Consider the following 23,052-nt stretch of genomic DNA (forward strand, 5'->3'; position numbering starts at 1 on the left):
CATGTTTTAGGAACTTAACATAATAGGTTACAATTTAAATTCAGCCATCCAAATTCACCCATCTAAGAGCAAGTGGTAACTCCAACAAATATATCCATCAGTTAAATGGTAACTCCTCCAAAAATGTTCATCAGTTAAGCTGCAGCAGCGCTTTTAAAAACTCTACATGGTTGCAGTATTACTTCTTATAAAGCTTTCTGATTAGTTTTGCCATTGCTAATATCATGTTACATACTTTTATTGCTTTTTTCCTGCAGTCATAACTTGAAAGCAATAATTTGTAGGTCCCCAAATAAGACAAGCAATCCCTTCTGCTCCAAGTATCTTATCTTGTGTTTTTCAGCCATAGTAATAGAAAGTAGTCTGCAAACATAGTCCTGTCAGCAAATGTTTTGAATAAATGGCCATATAACTAATCTCAGAACTGACACTGAAAAGCAGATTACTGTTTCCAGTATTGTATACTTGTGTACTGACTCTCCCAGAAAAGGCAGAACCAGGCATAGCCATGTACTCTGCAGCATTAGTTACGTGTGCATATAGTTATTTATTTATCTATGCAAGTATTTAATTTGTAAAATGACATTTTGTCCAATGAGATGTCAGAGTTTAAAACAATCTGGAAATGAATGATGCACTTATTCAATTAAGGTACACATTTTGTTTAATGGCTTTTTTTGCTTGAACCTGTCATTTCAAGAGGCTTTTAGGAGGCTGCAGTTGGAGGGGAGTAATGATTTTACCTACCCAGTGGCAGCCCATGGGTGACATGTGTGATGGAAATCAGCGCTGCACCTCACTTTCACAGGGGTCTGACTTCAGCAGGACTGCCCATCAATAGGAGTCACTGCATAGTTGCTTCCCTGATTTCCACCAGGGAAAAAAACCTGCACAAATGTGTCCCTTAGAGCACGGCCCCCTCCTTCCCAACCCTCACAGGATAGGCACACCAATCTTTCCTGCATGTGCCTTCATGCACCTAAGCTGGTTCTTGGTTGGGTCACCAGTGCCTTAGACAGAGCTCCACCTCTCTGCATCACTGGTGCGGATGACTCCAGGACATTCTGTTGCATAGACCCATATGTTACATGACTGATTTTGTCTAGGCAAGAAATGTTTATCATTCATAACGGCCTTTTAGATCATTACAGTAGAAATGCTCCTTCAGTTAAATGGCTTACCAGATAGAATCATAACTTCTGTCCAGCTTTTTTCCTTTTAGATCATAGTATTCATCAATAGTCAAATTTCCTTCTGTGTCATGGGCAGACGAGAAATTAGTCACCACACGAGTAGGAACACCCAAGCATCGCATTACTAAAGAAAATAATAACCAACAGTGACCATTGTTTCTAAAATCTACATAAGAAGCCATCATGAATTTTACATTTTTTTTGTTACAAAATAATCTTTAAAACTGATATAGGATATGGCTAGCAACTCAAAATATTAGTTTTATGTATTTGAAGAAAAAACATCATTTAGACAGTGTCACTTGGGAAGCAACAATGCAAAGTTTAGTTTTGAAGAGTCAGCTGAAAGCATGATTTTAATTTCCAGTACTGTGGAATTAGATGACTAACTCCTGATGCCATAGAAATGAATCAGTTACACGATTCCAAACTAGAAAATGTTCCTGCATCATAACAGCTTTGTAACATCTAGTTTTCTGAAATCTGCTGAAAACATGGTTTTAATTTCCAGTCCTGTGGAATCAGTTAACTAAGATATGGAATGGACAAAATTAGTTACAAGACACCAAGGAAAACCAGCTAATGCCATAGCAATCTTTAAAAATTGGCTCTATACTTTGAGAAATGAAGAAAAATCTCAATAAAGTTTAATATTAAAAAAACAACCTGCTGTGATGCAGATACCATGAAATAATTTACTGTGTATGTATTGTGGGGTCTATATTAGATAACTGAAATCTGCTTACCTCGAACCTGTATTCATCAACATCGAAACAGCTAAACACACTTCAGCGAACATCGAAAATTTTACTAGGGTAAGTAATCACTTTGCCACTACAACACCACAATATACATAACACTAAAGGAAACCCACCAAAGTGGGGGCTTTGCCTAACACCCCCAATGGGGACTGCACCTACCAACCCCCCCAGCTATATATACCAACTCCAAGATCATACTATGGTGGGGAAAAGGGCAAGTTGTGTTGTTGGCCAATTACTTCCTTTACCTAGGAAAGTTTTCGTTGTTCGCAATAGTGAATTTCACTGTTTCAGGGTCGATGAATACAGGTTCGAGGTAAGAAGATTTTGATTATCTAACATAGACCCATATTGGGGCATCTTGTGCATGAAAAAAGTGAAATGTACCTTTAAAGTTCTACTGTCTAATGAAAATGCTGAATGTGCCTTTTAAATGGGTAAATACATGTACATGTAATTCATTCAGTCAGTTTTATTAGTTAGCTAATGAGACACTAATTGCTTGTTCCATATTGTATAAAAACAGGTTGCTTATTTAAGGAAGACCAGGAAGTAAGTTCGTTAATCATAAGTTCAACCTGGGATAAACAAAGGTCCTATATTTGTGGGGTTCCATAGCCCATTTGGGGCTAACTCTAGATGTGGCTGGAGGTAAAACTCATGAAGCCATCCTGTAGTTGTTGAATTTGAAAAGATGGCCCAGTAGTGCTACAACTATGTTTACCAGAGAAACAGCTTTTGGGAGGAAAGGCCTGCTGCTAACACAGACTATAAAGTTTTACTGTATGAAGCCAAGAGGAAATTTTCCTTTTTTCATTGTTTTTAGATTAATAAACCTATGCACTTTTATGAATAAGTGCCTCCAGTGCATTTCTAGTCTTAACAGTACATAGAAATATAGATAGATGTAGTTATGGATACCAGGTCAGATTATTAGGGGGTCTATGTCATATAATCGAACTTCCAAAATTTCGAACACCATATGTTCGAATTTGGAAGTTCGAAATATGACAATGAAACCCCAGAACAGCAAATTTTTTCCCAAGGAAAAAATTTGCTGTTCCGAAAAACACACAACACAAGCACACCAAACACCTAATAAACCTGCACTACACCTTACTTACACAACTATCTATGCACTAACCTTAACCCAAGCCCTAACCCTAAAGTCCGTCACTATCGCACACTTACCTTACACGCGCCCTAACCCTAATGTCCGTCACTTTTGCACACTTATATTACCTGCACCCTAACCCCAACATCTGTTACACTCACACACTTACCTTAACCCGATCCGAAACATTCGCGCCAAGTACAGAAAATGTCAAAGCTGTGGAAACAGCCAACCAAATTCTTTACCTAGGAAAGAATTTGAATTTCCGCAGCTTCGACATTTCTATTATCGACCTTCCCCGTTCGATCTTCCAAGAGTCAACATTTAGGATGGTCGATTAAATAACAGGAACCCGTTATTGGCTATATGTAACTATTATTTTTAAATCTTGTCCATATTTGCCATAGCCTTTCTTCCAGAATCAATATTCTTTTAATTTCATGGCTGCATTAACATTTATAAGATTGTTGAGCGTACGAATATAAAATCTGTCACTGTCTCCACTCATGGCTATTAACCAATCAAAATTTCATATAATGTCCAGATTTTAGCCTTTTATTTTTGGACTGTCACTCATAAAATTGTGTGGTTTTTCTGGCAAATCATTGAGGGTTGCAGTCAGTAAATGATGACAGGCATTGGAGTTTCAGACTTCATATCCTTCAGAAAATGCATGCCAATGTAAAACCTGTTATTCTAGCAACTTTATAAGTTTATAAGAGCATTTTTTTAAGATATGTCCCTATTTTTGTCTCTGATTCTATCACTAAGAGGATGAAAGGTAAGCCTTCACTTCTTAATCATCTATTTGTAAAGCAATGACAGGCTAGACGGCACTGTTTTATTTATATATTTTTTTATGCTGAGCAACATGCCAGATTTTGTTCTTTCTACTTTCATCTTTCTAGGGCCTGTTTAATTTTGCTCTTTAGGATGTCCAGCTCTAGATCAGAGAACATACAATTGTATGCATTAGTGATGTTAAGGTACTTCTTATATGGTCCTTCTCTGTTTTCCTATTACACAAGCAATAATGCCTAACAGGGTGGGTGTTACTGTGTAAATAATGCCCGCTTCTACACCCCTGAAAGGGTGTAATTTACATAGTAACACACACACCCTGGTGGGTATTATTGCACCTTTGCACTTAGAGAATGGGCTAGCAGTTAAATTGTTCTGTATTTGTTTGTTTTTGTATATATATATATATATATATATATATATATATATATATATATATATATATAATCTAAATATTGACTAAAAAATAATCTGCTTTCAAAATATGCCCATATTTATTGATGAATTTAAACTTAAAAGTATTAGTACCAAAAGTAGTAATCAAATGGGGTTTGGCTGTAACATCATCCACTTTTTGACTGTCACTAGCCTCAATCGCATACTTGTTGTTTAAAAGAATATCCCTAAAATACTGAGAAGCTGTATCGTAAGCAGATTTACCCACCTTATCTGAATAACCCCAATGTATGAATCTATTTCTCATACTTGAGGCTTCCTGCTGAAAAAGCATTTTGGTATTACATGTACGTCTTAACCGTAAAAACTGAGATTTGGGAATATGCTGAATCGTGTTTAGGATGGCAAATTTCAGCTTCCAGTAATGAGTTCTTGGTAAACAGTTTATGATATAAACTAGTAACAATTGTTCATAGGTTCATAGGTAGCTACTAGACTATCTGCCCAAAGGTATTTATAAGCCTAGCCGGAATATGTTGGCTTACGCCACCCCCTTAGATTAGTTCCCTGTGCCTCTGTCCAGCAGAGCCATTGAAGTGATCCCTGGGGTATACTTTCTGTTTCCCATCCACTCATCAAGGTTTTTCTTGAAAAGGGTTAGTGAGGAGCTCTGCCTAATGTAGATTGGAATCTTGTTCCAGAGCATAGGTAAGTCTCTGGGACAGGAATCTATCCCTCCAGCACGTCCTATTTATTGTTGTGGTGAAGTTTAGATCTCTAGAGCGTGTGGCTTGAGGGGATATGGTTTTCTTTAGGTGGAGCATGTCCATTAATTCTGGGTTGGACATGGTCTTGTATGTCAGGCAGAGATCACCTCTGAGTAGGTGGTTTGCAACCGAGTACAGCTGGAGTTTCTTCAGTCGAGCTGCAAAGGGCATCTGTTTGAAGCCAGTGATCCTCTTAGTGAGGTACTTCTGTGGTCTTTCCAGTTGTTGCAGGTGTCTTGTAAGGTACATCCCAAATGGGGAGGTGTACTCTATGATGGGTCTGATGAGTGATGCGTAGAGGGGCACAATGACCTCTTTTGATCTGGATGCAAACCCTTTTGTGATTAGGTGGGCCACATAGAAGAATTTTCTAACCACTTTGGCAATGTGATTGTCAAAGGAGAGTTACTGTCTACTTGAGTCCCCAGATCCCTTATTACGTCTTCTGTACCACCTATGTGGTAGTTTGTGGGTACTATGTTTTTTCCAAAGGGGATGACTATGCACTTTTTGGCATTTAGCTTGAGGCCATGGTTTTGACACCAGGTGTCTGTCTCAGTGAGACCCTTTTGGAGGATGTCTGTGTCAGCCGGAGAGTCAGTTATAGCCCCTAGTATGCAGTTGTCTGTGAACTTGGTCAGCCATAGTCCTCCTGTGCTTGCCTGTACCTCTGAGAAGTGTATGCTGAACAGGAGGGGTCTTATGACTGAGCCCTGGGGAACACCACTTGTAACCAGTTTAGAGTCAGACCTAGCTCCCGCAACTCTTACCATGTGGGTTCTGTCCGTGAGCCAGTTGGCAACCCATCTCGTGACGTAGGGGTTTATGTTCAGGCTGGTGAGCTTGTCTATAATACCTGAATGGGGAATGGTGTCGAAGGCCTTTGTGAGGTCTAGGTAGGCTGTGTGGACCACCTTTCCCTCGTCTATAGCCTTGGTAACTGTCTCAAAAAAGTCCACCAGGTTTAGGGGGCATGATATGCCCTTAACAAAGCCGAACTGGGTAGGGTCCAGTGTTTGGAGGTTCCCAATAATGATGCACTCCATAGCCTTGCAGACCAAGCTAGTCAGGCTTATAGGGTGATAGTTCCCGGGGTCTGTTGTGGCTCCACCTTTGTGGAGTGGAATAACCATTGCTGTGCGCCACTCTATGGGCATATAGCCTGTGGAGTGGCTGAGTTTGTACAGTGTGTTTAGGTGAGGGGTTAGTTCATCTTTAAGCTCATGTAGGACGCAGCCTGGGACACCATCTGGTCCCATTGATGCTGAGTTTTTGGCTTTGGGGAGGGCTATTTTAACCTGAGTGTCTGTGATTTCAGGGGCACTACATTCTTCTTGTATGGTTATGGGCCCTTTTGGGGGTGAGAGGCGGGTGAAGTTTGCACTGAACCTGTCTGCCAGGATGTTGGCAGTTCAGTGTATTTTGTGCCATTCTGCACTAACTCCGAGCAGATCTGAGAATTGCCACTTAGATTCTTGACGTTGCTAAAGAATGCCTTGTGGTTATCTTTGTAGTCAGGGATGTCCTCCCTTCTTGGGATTTTACTCTTTTCTGTACTAGTTTCCTCCTTCTATTGTAGCTTGTTTATGACAGGGGTCCACCAGACTGGTTTCCTTTTCTTGGAGGAGTGAGTCTTGGTTTTGCTTGGGATAGCATGATCCATGCATTCGTGTAGGTGCCCATAGAGTGTATTTGTAAAGGATTTTGCAGCTTGGACAGTGTTATCCTTTAGCATGGGGGCTTTGAAACTTTCCATCTCGGTCCTAAGTTATGTGAAGTTTGATTTTGAAAAGTTTTTCACGGTGGTTTCTTTGACCGGGGGTGGGGGTGGAATGTGGATATATCCAGAGTGATTAGTTTATGGTCAGATCTAACCAGCGAGGGGTTGACCTCCAGTGTGGAACACCAGTCGCCCATGTTGGTGATGACCAGGTCCAATATGTTGTCACCTCTGGTGGAGGTGTTGACCAGTTGATCCAGGGTGTGGGAGTTTATAAATTCTAGGAAATGTTGGGCAAGGTAGTTAGTACTTGAGTAGTTCTCCCAGTTAATGTTTGGGTAATTGAAATCACCCAATATCAGGGTGTTTGGTAGGACCTTTATGTTTCTCAGTGTTTCCAGAAATGCGGAATGAGGTCCTGGGACATGGTGGGTGAGCTGTAGCAAGCTACAATTTAGATTACAGTTTTGCCCATTGTTAGTTGCACGTGGATGATCTCTGAAGCATTGTGCTCTGCCGCTAACCTGGAGGTGTGGGTATCCTTGATGAATATGGATACACCCCCGCCTTTTGTATTTCGGTCCAGGTTGTTTGTCCAAAATGTATGGTATGAGTTGTAGCCTGGTAGTGCTGGGGTGTTCTCTGAAGCCTTAAACCAGGTTTCTGTTACTGCACATATATCGATTTTCTCCGTACTGAGGAGTGCCTCGAGTGCATGCATTTTGAGGTTTAGACTTCTGGCAATGAGTAGCATTACCCTCAGTTTTTTGTTACTTATGTTATTTATGGTGGTGGGTTAGACTTTTGAGCCTTGCCTAAAAAAAGGTACTATGGGGGTGGCAAGAGCCTTGGCCAATATTCGAAAGCCTAAGGGTGACAGGTGCAAGCCATCTCTAGCGAAGCAGTGTGGCTTGTCGAGCATGTCATTCCAGGCTGACAGAGACTGTTCCATAAATCAATTTAGTTTTATTGATGTCCTATAAATCAACATTAAATAAATCTAATTTTCCAATAAACCTCCAATAAACCTCAAACCATAACTACTAGAATTCAAATATTGCACAAAATGTTCCCATATTTCAACAGAAATGTGTCAGTGTGGAGCATTTTACATGGGTCAGACTTCTAGACCCTTCAGACAGACAATAGCATTACATTTGAGTGATATTCGGTGTAGATATCCAAGACGGGCTTTGTACAAACATTTGCTAAACCACACCACAGCCCACTTCATTTTTGTTGGCATTGATATGGTGGTGGGAGAGGGCTTGTCTAACAAGCACAAACACGCTATTTTATCTTGTAAAGAAACAATGTGGATTATTTACTTAGGGGCAATGTTTAAAGTGGGAATTAACAAACATTATTAATATGCTTGGATAACTTTATTTTCCAGTAGGGCTCACAGTTTTCTTTTATTAAATTTAACTAGCTCCTAGGTTCATAGATGTGTACTAGGCTAATGGCCCTGGAGCCTTTACAAGCCTAGCCAATAGAAGTGCCCTGAAATCGTGCCACCAGACATTAGTCCCTAGTGCCTCTATCAAGTAGAGCCACTGGAGTGATCCCTGGGGTGAACTTTCTATTTCCCATCCACTCATCAGTATTTCTCTTGAAGAGAGCCAGTGAAATGCTCTGCTTGACATGTATGAAAGTCTGTTCCAGAGCATGGGCAGTCTCTGGGTTATTAACCTGTCCCTCCAGCATGTTCTATTGATTGTGGTAATGAGACTGAGGTCTCTGGAGCATGTGGTGTGGAGGGATTGGGATTTCTTTAGATGTAGCATTTCTAACAGAGCTGGGTCAGAAATGGCTTTGTAAGTCAAGCAGAGATCTCCTCTTAGTAGATGATATGAGACAAACAATAGCTGACGTTTTTTGAGTCTGTCCATGTAGGATATGTGTTTAAGGCCTAGGATCCTCTTCATGATGTACTTTTGTGGCCTTTACAGCTGTTGCATGTGTCTAGTGAGGTACATGCTAAATGGGGCATTATACTCGATGACTGGCCTAATGAGGGAAGAGTTGAGAGAGATGATGACCTCTTTTTATTCCTGGATGCAAAACCCTTGGTAATGAGATGTGCCACATTGAAGGACTTTCTGGCCACAGTGGCAATGTGGTGGTTGAAGGAGAAGTTGCTGTCAACCTATGTCCCCAGATCTCTTATAATGCCTTCAACGTTCAGTGGGCTCCCATTGATGTGGTAATTAGTGAAAACTTAGTTTTTCCCAAAGGGGATGATGACGTATGTTTTGGCATTAAGCTTAAGGCCATGGTTTTGACACCAGTCATTGGTCTCAGTGAGGCATTTCTGTAGGATGTCTTCATCACTTGGGGAGTTAATAATGGCTCCCAGCTTGCAGTCATCTGTGAACTTGGTCAGCCAGAGTCCCTCCGTGTTGGCCTGGACTTCTGAGAAGTAGATGCAAAAGAGAAGAGGACCTAAGACTGATCCCTGTGGGACTCCACTCGTGATTGGTCGGCAGTCTGATTTGCAGTCTGCCACTTTCACACTGTGGGTTTTGTCTGTGAGCCAATTTGCACCCCACCTAGTGATATAGAGGTTGATACCTAGTTTGGTGAGTTTATCAATAATTCCTGAGTGGGGAATGGTATCAAAGGCCTTGGTCAGATCGAGGCAGGCTGTATGAACTGCCTTGCCCTCATCCACAGCTCTGGTGACTGACTCAAAGAAGTCAACCAGGTTGAGCAGGCATGGTCTACCTTTCCCAAAACCAAACTGAATGGGATCTAGAGTTTGAAGATTCCCTATATCCTTGTTAATTAGGTCCATGATGATGCTTACATATCAGGCTAATGAGGTGATAATTCCCAAGCTCTGTAGTCGCTCCCCCTTTATGGAGAGGGATAACTGTAGCAGTGCACCATTCAGTAGGGACAAAGCTTGAGGTGAGGCTGTGATTGAACAGGGCACACAGATGTGCTTCACTTTGTAGTTCATGTAGAACACATCCAGGGATATTGTCAGGTCCCATGGAAGCTGTATTCTTGACCTTGGACAATGTAGCTTTAACCTGTGCTGCAATAATGCTGGGTGCCTGGCATTCCTCCAGTATTGTGACTGATCCTTTAGGGGGGGAGAGGGGTAAAGTTGACAATGAATCTGTCGACCAGTACGTTGGCAATATCTTTTGGCTCAGTATAGGAGGTATCATTGTGCAGTAACTCAGAGCAAACCTGGGTATTGCCATGGAGATTCTTGATATAACTATAGAAGGCTTTGTGGTTGCTTTTACTGTCTGCCACAATTCTGCCTCCATAGCTGGATTTAGAGGTTTTGATGAGGGATCTCAACTTTTTGTTGAGGCTGATAAGGGAGTTTTTCCAGTCTTGGGACTTCACCTTTTTCTGCAACAGTTTCTTCTTTCTGTTGTAGATTTTATTAATGGCAGGGGACCACCAGACTGGCTTCCTTTTTTTGGAGGAGAGCGTCTTGGCTCTGTTGGGTATGGCTAGTTCCATCCATTTATGTACGTGTTTGTACAGTGCATTGCTGTATTGTTCGGCAGTCATGCATCTATTTTCCATTGACATGGGTGCTGTGAAGTTAGCCACCTCTGTTTTTAGGGGCCCAAAGTCAGCTTTGGAGAAGTTTTTCATGGTGGTTACCTTAGTTGGGGTGTGTGGCTGAGATGTGGATTTCCATGGTGATTAGTTTGTGGTTGGATCTAACCAGGGAGGAATTGACTATTGGTGTAGAGCAAAGGCTACCCATCTAGTAATAACTAGGTCAAGGATGTTGCTTCCTCTAGTGGGGGTAAGAAAGAGCTGGTTCAAGGCATTGGAACTGACAAATTCTAGGAAGCACTGGGCCAGTGTATTGGTGCATGAGTAGTTTTACCAGTTGATGGAGGGATAGTTGAAGTCACCTAGTATGAGAGTGCTGGGTTGGACCCTAATAGTTTCCAGGGTGCTTAGGAATGTGGAGTGAGAGTCTTGGGACATGGTTGGGGACCTATAGTAGACTACAACCTGAATCCTCGTCTTACCCAATATTAGTTGTACCTGAAGTATCTCAGATGTGTTATGCTGGGCTACTAGTCTGGAGGTGTGCATATCCTTTATGAATATGGAGACACCACCGCCTTTGGAGCTTCTGTCCATGTTCTGGGGCTGAGAGGTGTGGAATGAGTTATAGCCTGGTAATGCAGAGGTGCTTTTTGCTGCTTTAAACCAGGTCTCCGTTACAACACAAATGTCAATGTTCTCCATTTTGAGGAGTGCTTCGAGCAAGTGCATCTTGAGATTTAGACTTCTAGCACTGAGCAGCATGACTCTCACACTGCATTTATTTATATCTGTTACTGTAGTGAGTATATATGTTTTTTAGATTGGTAAAATATAAGATCTGAAGTTACAATTTGTCTATGGTTGGACTGTCACTTTAAATGTGGACTTTCTATGTTATGTTGTTGCCATTTCTTGCTGACACACTGATGATGCCATGGGGCAAAACCAGTTTGTGGTTCACGCTCTGCCATACATTTGCTATTAAACTGAGTTATTGCACATATCTTCGTTGGTCTTTTTTCTGAATATCCATTGGATTTTGCTGTTGGTAACAGTGCTGGAGAATTTTGGTTGATGATATAAACGTGTATATAGCTATTTTAATGTAAAATAATTCCTCTTTCTAATGCTTCAAACTATATACTGTAGTATATGTAAATGTTGGTGTAAGTATTTTACATTCAAAATAAACGTTTGGTAATTATTTAATGCCCACACACACACACACACACACACACACACACACACACACACACACACACACACACACACACACACACACACACACACACACACACAGTAAAATGTAGATGCATTGTAGCTTTAAAAAGACATGAGTAAATGTAATTAATAATGGCAGGCATTAAAAGTCCCTTACTTCCATACTTCCCAACTGTCCAGATTTTCAGAATGCCCAGATGTTTCTCTAATTTTTATTTTGGGTCTGTGCCTCATAAAATTTGTAGTTTGCTGGCAAATCATTGGATGGTTGAAGGCACTAAATAATGATATATATTTGAGTTTTGGACTTCATTTCCTTTAGAAAGTGCATGCTAAAACAAATCCTGTTATTCTAGCAACTTTCTACGTTTATAAGAGCGATATTTAAACCCCGTCTGTATTTTAGAGCCTTTTCCCCATTATTTTTGGCTTTATCCAGATATCTTGAGCTAAGATCTTGACATGTTCGCATATCTCTTAACTGTTGCTGCTGCCAGTACACTATCGTTCAATATCTCTTTCTCTCTGACACACACACTCACCCCAACACACACGTTCACTTTCATAAACATGAAGCACACATACACTGAGATATACTTTCATAAACATAAAGCACACATACACTGAGATATAAACACACACACACACACACACACACACACACACACACACACACACACACACACACACACACACAATTTTCTAACACTGCTTAGCAAGCATAAAATAATTGCTTGATCAATCTCAATCTCACTTTCATGCATGCATACACTCATACTCACAGACATAAACACACACACACATGCACACACACTTTAACATTCTATTTATTTCAAATTTTTGCTTGCTAAACAGCAAAAGCACTGCTTAGCAAGTATAAACTAATGGCATCCATTACCTTCCTTAGTGTCCGAGCTTCATAGTACCTTAATATGCTGCATTGAAGCTGCAGACTTGTTTTTCAGCAGGCGTTAGCTGTACATTAACACCCTGCTGGAGAACATATGCTCTCCAATCAGGGTGCCAATGTATGGTTTGCCCATTCTTTAAATCTTCTTAATAATTTCTGCTTCTATTAAGTCCCTACTTTCTTTGCCTTTTTTAATGCCCATTTTCACCTGTAAGTTTCCCTTAATATCACCAATCATCTCAAACAGCTCACTTTGACTTATTTTCTTGTCTTCTTCCATTGCTTTGTGCTATTTATTTAAATCTGCCTCCTTATTTCTGCTTGCTGTTCTCAGGAATTCAGCATTCAGTTTAACATATTTCTGCCATCACCGATGCCTTTTGCTCTCCTTCTTTTAAAGCCTACTCAGTTACTCAGTCAGACAAGCACTTTGCCTTCGTTGTCTTCTTTTTATTTGCAATGTTTTTATGCTGCTTTCAGGCCATTTTCACAGGCTTCTGGCTGCAGTTCTTGATGTGATCCATTAAATTATTCTTTACCTCCACTACATATTCACTTGGAATATTCTTGCACTCATATCTCACTGCCTAATATGCTTTTTTTATTTTATTTAATTTAAATCTAAACTTTGAAATAAAAAGGTGATGGTCTGAGCACAGTCACTACAGGTCTTGCCTTTGTTGATTGAACAGAACTCATCCATCTCTGACTGCAAGCTATATAGTCAGTCTGATTTCAATACTGACCATCTGGTATAATGTGTTATATATAATGTACTATGTACGTTTCATAATATTATTTGAAAATAAAAAGTATATGTGTAAAAAAAAATATTGACCATCTAGTGAGAACTGCATGTTAAGTAATCTCTTAGGCTGTTCAGGCCCATCATAGAATACAATGCCCCTTTTGGGATGTACCTTACCCGACACCTGCAGCAATTAGAAAGACCCCAAAAGTATCTCACCAAGAGGATCAAGGGTCTCAAACAGATGCCATATACTGCTCGGTTAAAAAACCCCAGCTCTACTCAGTTGCATACTGCCTACTTCGAGGCGATCTATGCCTGACATACAAAGCTATGTCAAATCCAGAATTAATGGACATGCTCCACCTCAGTAAATCTAAATCCCTTAGAGCCACACGCTCGAGGGACTTGAACCTCAGCACAGAAATAAATAGAACTTGCTGGAGGGACAGGTTCATAATCCAGAGGCTCCCTTCTCTCTGGAATAGAATTCCAGTTCATGTGAGGCAGAGCACCTCACTGAATCTCTTCAAGAAGAATCTCGATAGGTGGATGGGGGATCGTAGGTTTGTCCCAGGGATTACTCCCGTGTCACTATTAGACAGAGGCACAGTAAACTAAACCTTAAAAAGGGCATAGTATACTCAAATCAAGGGGTGGCGTAAGCCATACAGAATCGGTCTAGGCTTATAATTGCCCCAGGGCAGATAGCCTAGTATGAACCTATGAACCTATATGATATATACTATAAGCAGTGGAATTTCTTTGCAGAATTCTGCAAGTTTATGTATGGTTTCATTTCGTATTCTAAAACCAAGCATATCCATTAACCCTGCTGTATTTTGACTGCCAACTTTAGCATTCCAATCTCCTGCGATGAATGTAACATCTTTTTTTTGGTGTCATTTCCAAAAGTTGCTGCAGATTTTCATTGCACTGATTTTTACATCATTTTAACTATGAAAGTAACTCCATTTCTTCTGCAAGATTCCTGTATTGCCTAGTCTCAAAAACTAAATCATCAGTTAAACCTATAATACTGAGATATACAGCTAGCTTCAACTCTCAGTGCTTGGAGTTTTAGGCAATATGTGACATTGTAACTGTTAAATTATAAAGCAATGTAATTAAACTTCACTTCTAGAAAAGCAGTGAGCAGTTTATTCACTTAAAAATATTTAAATTCTCAAAAACCGAATTAAGAAAAAAATAAAAAAAGCTAAATTATGGTCAAATGGGGCCCCTGGGCAGGGTAATGGACACCCCCACACACACAGCCATACCAATATCTCATTACTTGTCTGTCTCTCCCCAGTTACCATAAAACACTGTTCAAAACATGGCAGTGTGCATGCTATTTTCTTTTCTTTTTTTTTTTTTTATCTTTACAATGATCACAGAGATTTGGATTTAATTTAAACTGGTTATTACAAATTTTACAGCAAAGCATTGATGTACATTTGCTAACTAAAATTAAACAATTTCACTTTGAAAACAGTCTTAACAAGAACAGCAGTAAACTTCTCTTCCCACGACACATTTATTGAAAATGTATCTGGCAACCCATTAAACTACAAGACATGTGCGGGGTTTCATAGTCAAACTGCATACAGTGAAGAATTAATTAGCAGCCAAATGAAGGCCACAGGAAAAGAAAAGAAAAGATAAATGTGCAATACATTTGCTAACAGTTTGAGACAGCCCACAAGTGTCCTTTTTTCAGGGACAGCTCAGGAGTACTGTCTAATGAAGTGACTTGGTCTGAGTCACACAGTAGACAAATGAAAGCTGAGAGAATCAAACCCTGCACTAAAGAAGCAGTTTATTAACAGCCCACAGCTTTTCTCATCTGTACCAGACAGACTGTTGTGGCCCAACGCAGTGCATTTTATATGTGTATAGCTGCAAAAAAACTAGCTAAATGTTATTATTATATATTCATATATAATATTTTTATTTATAATTTATTATATATTTTTTTAATTTATTATATATACTTTTAAATATTATTTTAAATTTTAAATAAATTTTATTATATTTAATTTTATAATTTATATATTTTTATTTGTAATTTATTATATATTCATAATTAGAATATTAACATTAAACTTGTAGACTTCATGCTGTCCATTTTATTCATAGCCAAGTAATAACACTGTCAACAGTCAACAAATCAAAGAAACCAACCACTGTACCTAGAAAACATAGCTCCTAAGATAATGCTCCTCTTTACTGCAATCATTTCTTTCTTTCCACTATAAAACTGTGGATTGCAAGAACAAATTATTTGTATACACACACACACACACACACACACACACACACACACACACACACACACACACACACACGCACGCACACATCAACCATAGCCACTTTTATGACTGTACACCTCAGTTATCTGTTTGAAATCAAGTGAATGAACACATTCATAAGTAATGTGCTACAACTGTATCTCATTTCGGTGGTGTCGCAACCAATTTCAACCAGGCTCTGCCAAAGACCCAGAAAGAACAGATTTGAAATATTTCTCACATAGCCTTAGAGAGTTGCCAGAATAAAAATCTTTGCATAGCAAGTATTTTCTGAAGGATACAAGGTCTCGGACTCTTGTCTATTATTATTTAATGACTGCATTCCCTAACAATTTGACAAAAAGCTAGAACTTTTTCAAGGAGCAAACAAAATACCCCCCAACTTTTTTGCTAAAGAATTCTGCACAAAGCAAAAATAATGAGAATACAAATTTTAAACTTTATTTGCTTCTATATATTTTTTAACCAGATAAATTAATTGGACAAAGGGTCCCTTTTTGGGGCTGACCCACGTACACACACTCGTATATACACTATATCTATCTCCTTCACTAATCCTTACTCTAACCTTAACCATCAAACATCACACACAAAACCCTCTTACCTGTTACAGTAATGCATACATCCCACAAAATGAATGTTTCATATACTGAACATTGGAGAAAATAATCCTACACTTCAGTATGTTATAAATGATTGTGTAACAGTATGAATACAACCTATGTATCTATCTAATAGTCTAGAACTGTAAGATCTTAAAGTTTATGCTCTTACACCTAGGTATACAATGTCAGATTTAGTGTATACAAGCATCAGAGGTATGCATAAAACAGCCCCTAATGCTTATACAGTAACTCTGACATTGTTATATCTTGGAGTTGTTGTTGTAGGACTATCAGAGTTAGTGTATACAAGCAGTAGGAGTATGGAAGGACAGCTCCCCCATATTAGGAGATACAACTCCCCCTGCAAAAAAAAGGGTAATACTATTGTAGTGAATTTTGAAATTCATTGAACAAATACTGCAGTCAATAGTTTGCACCATTATTCACAATATTCATAGCACTTTGAAGTATGGGTCTCACACATGATAGAGAGCCCCAAAAGAAAGTAAAACATGAATTGCAGAATTAAATAAGCAAATAGTTTAACGAAAGAAATGAGGAAAAAAAACATGCAAGAACTAAGAAAATATATAGACAAAAATGACCACAAAATGCAGAACACGAACTCAGGAAAAAAGAAAGAATGAACTGAATAAACATAAAAAAGGAAATGGTTGAAAATGATCATATGTTATCACACAAAAAAAGACTTAAAAATAATTGACAAATAAAATTAAACATTAACATCTTCAAGAAATGTAAAACAGGCAGAAACTCAGCCGAATAAAACAACTCAACACAATGCATACAGGAAAAAGAAGTACAGTACAGTAATGTAACAGTAATAAATTAATAATTGTTTATGTAATTATCAAGCAAACACATTTGATAGCTACTTCTAAAAGACTAACTACCAGAAAATAATAACACTACACTGAACTGAATTTTGTAATAAAAGACTAGCTACCTAAACACTAACAAAGCAAATGCAATGCACCATATATTGTACATAAAACACTGTAAACATTAATGTAAATACATAATGGTGCAAAAAGCACTAATAAAATAAAAATATCCCCCAAAACACACACTACCAACATAATACAACAAGCTTGGTCATAACAGAAAAGCAGTATAAAGCATAACACACATATCTCCAACATAAAATATAAACACAACCACAAGGTGCAGTGACATAACTTTTATTCTGGGTAATCGGAATTTGTCATGATGGAATACTGTGGCAATTAAAAATTTCTGCACACAAATATAATCTGCATACACAGCTGCATTTAAAAGATAAAGAAATGCAGATTCTGTTTAAGTGTGTTAGACAAATCAGTTAAGACGTAACAGGTACCTGCAATGAAATGACAATATTAAATAGAAATACTATATGTATAGGTTTAGAAATCTTAAATGACACTTGTAAACGTTGTTAGAGCATTCATAGTGTACATGATATTTGGCATGTATAGCATATTTAACTAATATCGAACACTGCATGCAAATATTTAACTTCAGTTCTACCAGTTTTACTTCAGACTATAAAACAACTTGAGTAACAGAGAAGTCTGTTAAATAAATATAACTTTATAACTTTTCTAGTGTAAAATTAACTTGATAATAATCAATAGGCTTCTAAATTCAGGCAGAAAAGACTTTATGCAGGTTCACTCATAAATACTAAGGGACATAAGCTCCATGGCATAGAAGGATAAAACCATTACTATGATCCATATGATCCAAGACTGACTTATGGATCAGGACCTAGGGAGGGAGGAAGGGCTGGGAGATGTTTTTGCTGCTTCACCCACTCTGAGATGGAAGGAGGAGTTTCCGTTTGTTTCCAATACAAGTATAACATTTTAAGGGGACAGACAACTGACATTGTGTGTGATGATGCATGTGAAGTCACTAGCCTCACCCCACTTAGGGTATTTAAAGAAAAACTTGGCATCCAGGACAAGCATATATAACACTTCCAGTTCTCCTGCCCAAAGTCCCAGCCTTGGTGGGGGGGGGGGGCTGGGGGAACACACAAATGGTGGAACAATATATGTACTAAGGGAAAGAATTCACAGTATTTCAGGAAGATGGTCAGTCTCTTCAATTGCTTCTGTTATTAAGTAGATTACTGATATTTGTAAAGGGGATTTTTTATAGTGTAGCTCAACAAAAGTAAATTTAAAGGTTCAGTAGAGAAGATGAGTAAAACCTTAATCAGACAGTCTTGGAATTGTCAAACAATGAGGCTTCTATGGAGGTAGAAGGAAAAACTATGGTCAACTGAATGGTTCCAGGCTCATTCAAGAAAATGGCTGCTGAGAAAAAAAGAGATACTGAAAATTAGTCTAAAATTTTTTGAATAACTATGGAAGTTATTCTTCCTGTGTTGAAACTTTTAGCCAATAATTAATGATATATATATATATATATATATATATATATATATATATATATATATATATATATATATAAAGCAGTTAGAAAGTAAAGAAGAGGATAACTGAGCTTTTGTGAGAGCCCTCAAATACTATTTTGCCAGTGCAGCAACAATCTTGTGAAATTAGAAGTAGAGAAACTGAAGTATATAATCAGATGGTTGATGCTGAACAACAGTTGGTGATTTAGGAGAATATGGCTAGTTTTTGAAACTAAAGAACGATTAGATTGCTTAGACATTGTGAAAAAGAAAATAGCAGATTGGTCTAGTTTCTCTAAGTTGTTGGGTATTGATATGAGGAGCTTGCCCCCCTGTAAAAACGCTGAAAAACATGGTTCTGTTATTGTCAGTTTTCAGTGGTTTTCTATGTGCTAAGATTATGTCAAATTTATCAATGTTCTTGGGGGGGGCAAGCCCCCCACACCTCCCAAGTGGAGGGCTGCACCTTCCCCCTGCTAATTATTTATATTTATATATATATATATATATATATATATATATATATATATATATATATATATATATATATATATATATATATATATATATATATATATATATATATACTGACTGTGAGGAAGCACAGCAGAGAGGACAGTGAATAATCCCTCATATAGTATAACTTCAGTGTTGTCAGTGTTTTTCAGTTTTGTTATACTGCACTTTAGTCTAGATCTTTGTGTTTTTAGATATTTTAATAGTGAGCTTTTTACTGTCGGTCTTATGTTTTTGGATCATTTCAGGTACACCTATATATATATATATATATATATATATATATATATATATATATATATATACTTAAAATTACTTAAACTGCAAAATATCGACAGCAAAATAAACTCAGAAATGTTGACAAAATTTAACCTTATCCAAAGCAAATGTTATTTTTTCAGGAGGAGGATCCCCCTATATGGGGGGGGGGATTGATCCCCCTGCTCATTATATATACAGATTCTTAGGTTGCACGATGGTGGGGAAAAGGGCTTAAACCCTTTCCAAGTAGTTGTTGATACTGTGCAGTTTATTTTAGACACATCTCTATATATATATATATATATATATATATATATATAAATATAATATATATATATATATATATATATATATATATATATATATATTCCCTACCTAACCCATATAGTGTGACAACCCAGAGAGACACATACTCATATACATATTCAAAAAGCCTCATTGTTGACCCTACAGATGTGCACACATACATGCACTGACACACCACCCACATCTTATCTGAACTTGTCCTGCAGTGCTTTTATGGCAGTGACTTTTTTTTCATAGAGTAGAATTTCACTCAGCCTAGTGATTCTGCTAATCTCTCAGCTGAGAAAATTGGGAGTCTTGGACATTTCCTGTGGAGAACACGTCTAATTTAACATTAAAACCTGAGAAATCTGAAAGTAACATTAGATGACAGCATTCTGAAACTTCTGCAAAAAAGAAATATTTGCATATTCTTATTCTGGCTTTTCCCAGTTAGGGGTCACCACAGTGGATCACCTGTCCGCTCATGATTGGCAGTGATGTTTTACAGTGTCAAGTTGCCAGCCCTGCGCCCAACCTTCCACAGAAGGCACACACACACACATGCACTCACACCTAGGACCAATTTAGAGTGTCCAATCCACCTACAGCATGTCTTTGGGATGAAACCAGAGCACCTGGAGGAAACCCACGTGACCACAGGGAGGACATACAGACTCCGCACAGAAGGCACCCCAGCTGAGGATCTAACTGGAGAACCTCTTGCTGTGAGGTGGCAACACTAACCGCTGCACCACCGAGGCCACCCCAAATATTTGTATATCATTACTGGAAATGACCTTCTGATCAAATTCTTTTATCCAGTTGCTATATTAATTTGCATGCCTATCTGTTCTCCAAGTATATTTTCCATTGTTGCAACCAATGGCATGGAAGAAGGGTTTCTGTCTGCAGTGCTAATGACACGTATTCAGAGAAAAGAAACAAGCTTGGGCTTTCAGTAGGAGTAACTGGAGCAGACAGGAAGAAGCATTCAACAGAATGTTTTCTTGACCTACTAGGAAGAATCTAGAACTACCTGTGTGAAACTTGGTGAAGTCTAAAAGGCCTAATCATGTAGTATTGCCACAATAACTGGAGAGAGGGGAGGCAGTATAGTTACAAAACATACACTTAGACCTATCCATGAGCAAACTCAACTCTGTCTAAAGTAAGACATGCACCATTAAGAATTCAGAACAGTAGCCTAAAAACATAATCATGTCTGACTGCTCAGTTTGACATCTATAGCCTATTTGCTTAGAAAACCATTCAAACTGCTGATGTCAAGCTTAGTCCTATAGGAAGTAAGTAGTCTCTCCCCACAGTGGATCATATATGGATCAACTGGAAAGAAACAGTGGAGTATAAAAACTAGAGATAACAATGGTAACACAATCCAGTTTATCTGAAGATCCACAGAGCCAATGAATAAATTTAGATATTCAAACAGACAGATAAATATACATACATAGGTTCCTATTATACAGTCAAATGCTCAAATGAGAAATTGGCTAAATGCTTGAACTAGAAAATGGAGGCAGAATATCAACTAGAATGGGACTACTCTTGTGCAAGATTGTGGCATAGCAGGGATCAAGGTATTGCTTATTTTCCTACTCTGGTGTGACCTCGGAGTTGGTAAATATAATTAGCAGGGGGTGGAGGGGCGCACAAGAGTTTGTGTGTGTTTGTGTTTTTCTATGCTGAGCCCCTGTTCTTTTTGTTCAGGCTTTTTGGCTTGGCATTTAGCTCATCACTCATTTGAGCATTTGACTATACAGCAGAGAGTTGATTACCCGAACATCAATTATCCAAAATGTCAGCTATCTGAACTCAGCCTTCTAAAGTGTTTGGGTAGGAAAAATCATAAAGGCCGAATATGGAAATGTTATACATATTTGCTTGTGTGCATTTTTTGAGCCTGTAGCCAGCTTGTGTGTAAAAAAATATTCTTTATTGTCCACTAGAATCACTGAATGGTTGAAAAATGAATTCCTTGAGTGCAGAAAAAACATTTTTAGATCTTTATCCAGTTCAAATATTTATTTGATTATCTGAACAGTTTGATTATCCAAACTATCCTAGGTCCCAATTAGTTCAGATAATCGACTTTGTACTATATAATAGAGGCAAGAGGAGCAACTGCCCTGGCACAAAGTGTGGAGGTGGCACAAACACTGATTCTGATTGCTCTTTAATGCATACTTGCTTTTAAAAGCCGGTATTGCATTTACAGTCACCCTATGTGCTGTAGTGCCCTGTGTGTGATCTAAACTCTAGCAACTCCTTGTAACATTGTAGCAATCAGTTTGCTACAGTTTAAAAGTAAAACAAAAAGTGTGTGTGTCTGTGTGTGTCTGTGTCTGTCTGTGAGTGAGAGTGAGAGTGTGAGAGTGTTTATTATTTGTTTTCTTTCTTTTATAGGTTCATAGGTGTTTACTAGGCTAACGACCACAAGGCCTTTTTAAGCCTAGCCATGCATCCCAAATCTCTGACAAGTTCTGATATCCTTGATAAGTATAAGCAGGGGCTTGGGAGATGAAACATTTATAAGCTAGGTCCTGGGAGATGAACTATTTACAGGTTGCCTTTTTTTTTTTGTTAGTAAAATCAGAGTGCTATAGTGCTCCGTGCATGGTCTAACTGTCTGTAGCAACAGCTTGCTACATTGTAGCATCAGTTTGTTACAGTTTAAAAGTAAAAAGAAAACGAATATTTTTTTTTAAGTAAAAGCTGAGCACTGTGGCACTCCATATCGAGCATAGACTGTAGCAACTGCTTCTTATGTTTGTAGCAAGCAGTTTTCTACAGTTTAAAAGAAAAAAAAGATTTATTTTTTTCTGTTATAAGAAATTTAATAAGTAGTATAACTTGAATAAATTACATACATGGACATAACTTAATGTGAAGAAGGAGGGTTAGAGGCAGGTTACAGAGATGGGACCTGATTGGCTCCTGTATTTCAGGAGTTCCAGTTATCTGATCACAGACATTTTTCCTCTGCTCTTCTGTTGAAGAACTGGGGCAGGAAGAAGGGAATGCGTATCTAGCCTTTGGGGAAATTAAATGTAGTCCAGTAGATAATAATCTTGGACATTCATGTTTTCAACAAATAGCTATAAATCATGGCATAGATCACTTCTTACCTGTACACAGGACAGCAGCAAATACCCAGCACTGACCATATTTGACTTGTTTATAGCCAGACTTATACCATTTGCGAAGGATGGGTACACTCCCACTCCAGGTTCCTGGTGAAACCCCATCGCTGTAATCTCCGTGCCATCTTCCTTCCACAACTCCCTTATCATCATTACTGTTGACCTAGAGAAGAAGAAGAAGAATCACATTTTTTTTTTAGTTTTCTTAGCTTCTTAAAATTATTTTAAAAGATTACATGAATATATTTGATCATCAATATGAATGTATAAATGTTAAGTATACATGGCTGTGTTTGCATAGTTAGGCAATATCAGT

General features: G+C 38.3%; 1 protein-coding gene across 1 annotated transcript in view; it reads right to left on the bottom strand.

Annotated features, from left to right (window-relative positions):
• TGM5 (transglutaminase 5) overlaps positions 1-23,052 on the bottom strand; it is a 302,343-nt gene that overhangs the window by 219,124 nt on the left and 60,167 nt on the right. Inside the window, exons 6-7 of the mRNA XM_044090126.1 lie at positions 22,722-22,899; positions 1,182-1,317 (exon numbers count right to left, since the gene is read on the bottom strand). Coding sequence (XP_043946061.1) covers positions 1,182-1,317; positions 22,722-22,899 — 314 coding nt within the window. The remainder of the gene's footprint in view (positions 1-1,181; positions 1,318-22,721; positions 22,900-23,052) is intronic.

The sequence above is a fragment of the Protopterus annectens genome, chromosome 12.part0 (assembly GCF_019279795.1).
Source record: "Protopterus annectens isolate FY-2018-M chromosome 12.part0, PAN1.0, whole genome shotgun sequence".
NCBI classification, from domain to species: domain Eukaryota; kingdom Metazoa; phylum Chordata; order Ceratodontiformes; family Protopteridae; genus Protopterus; species Protopterus annectens.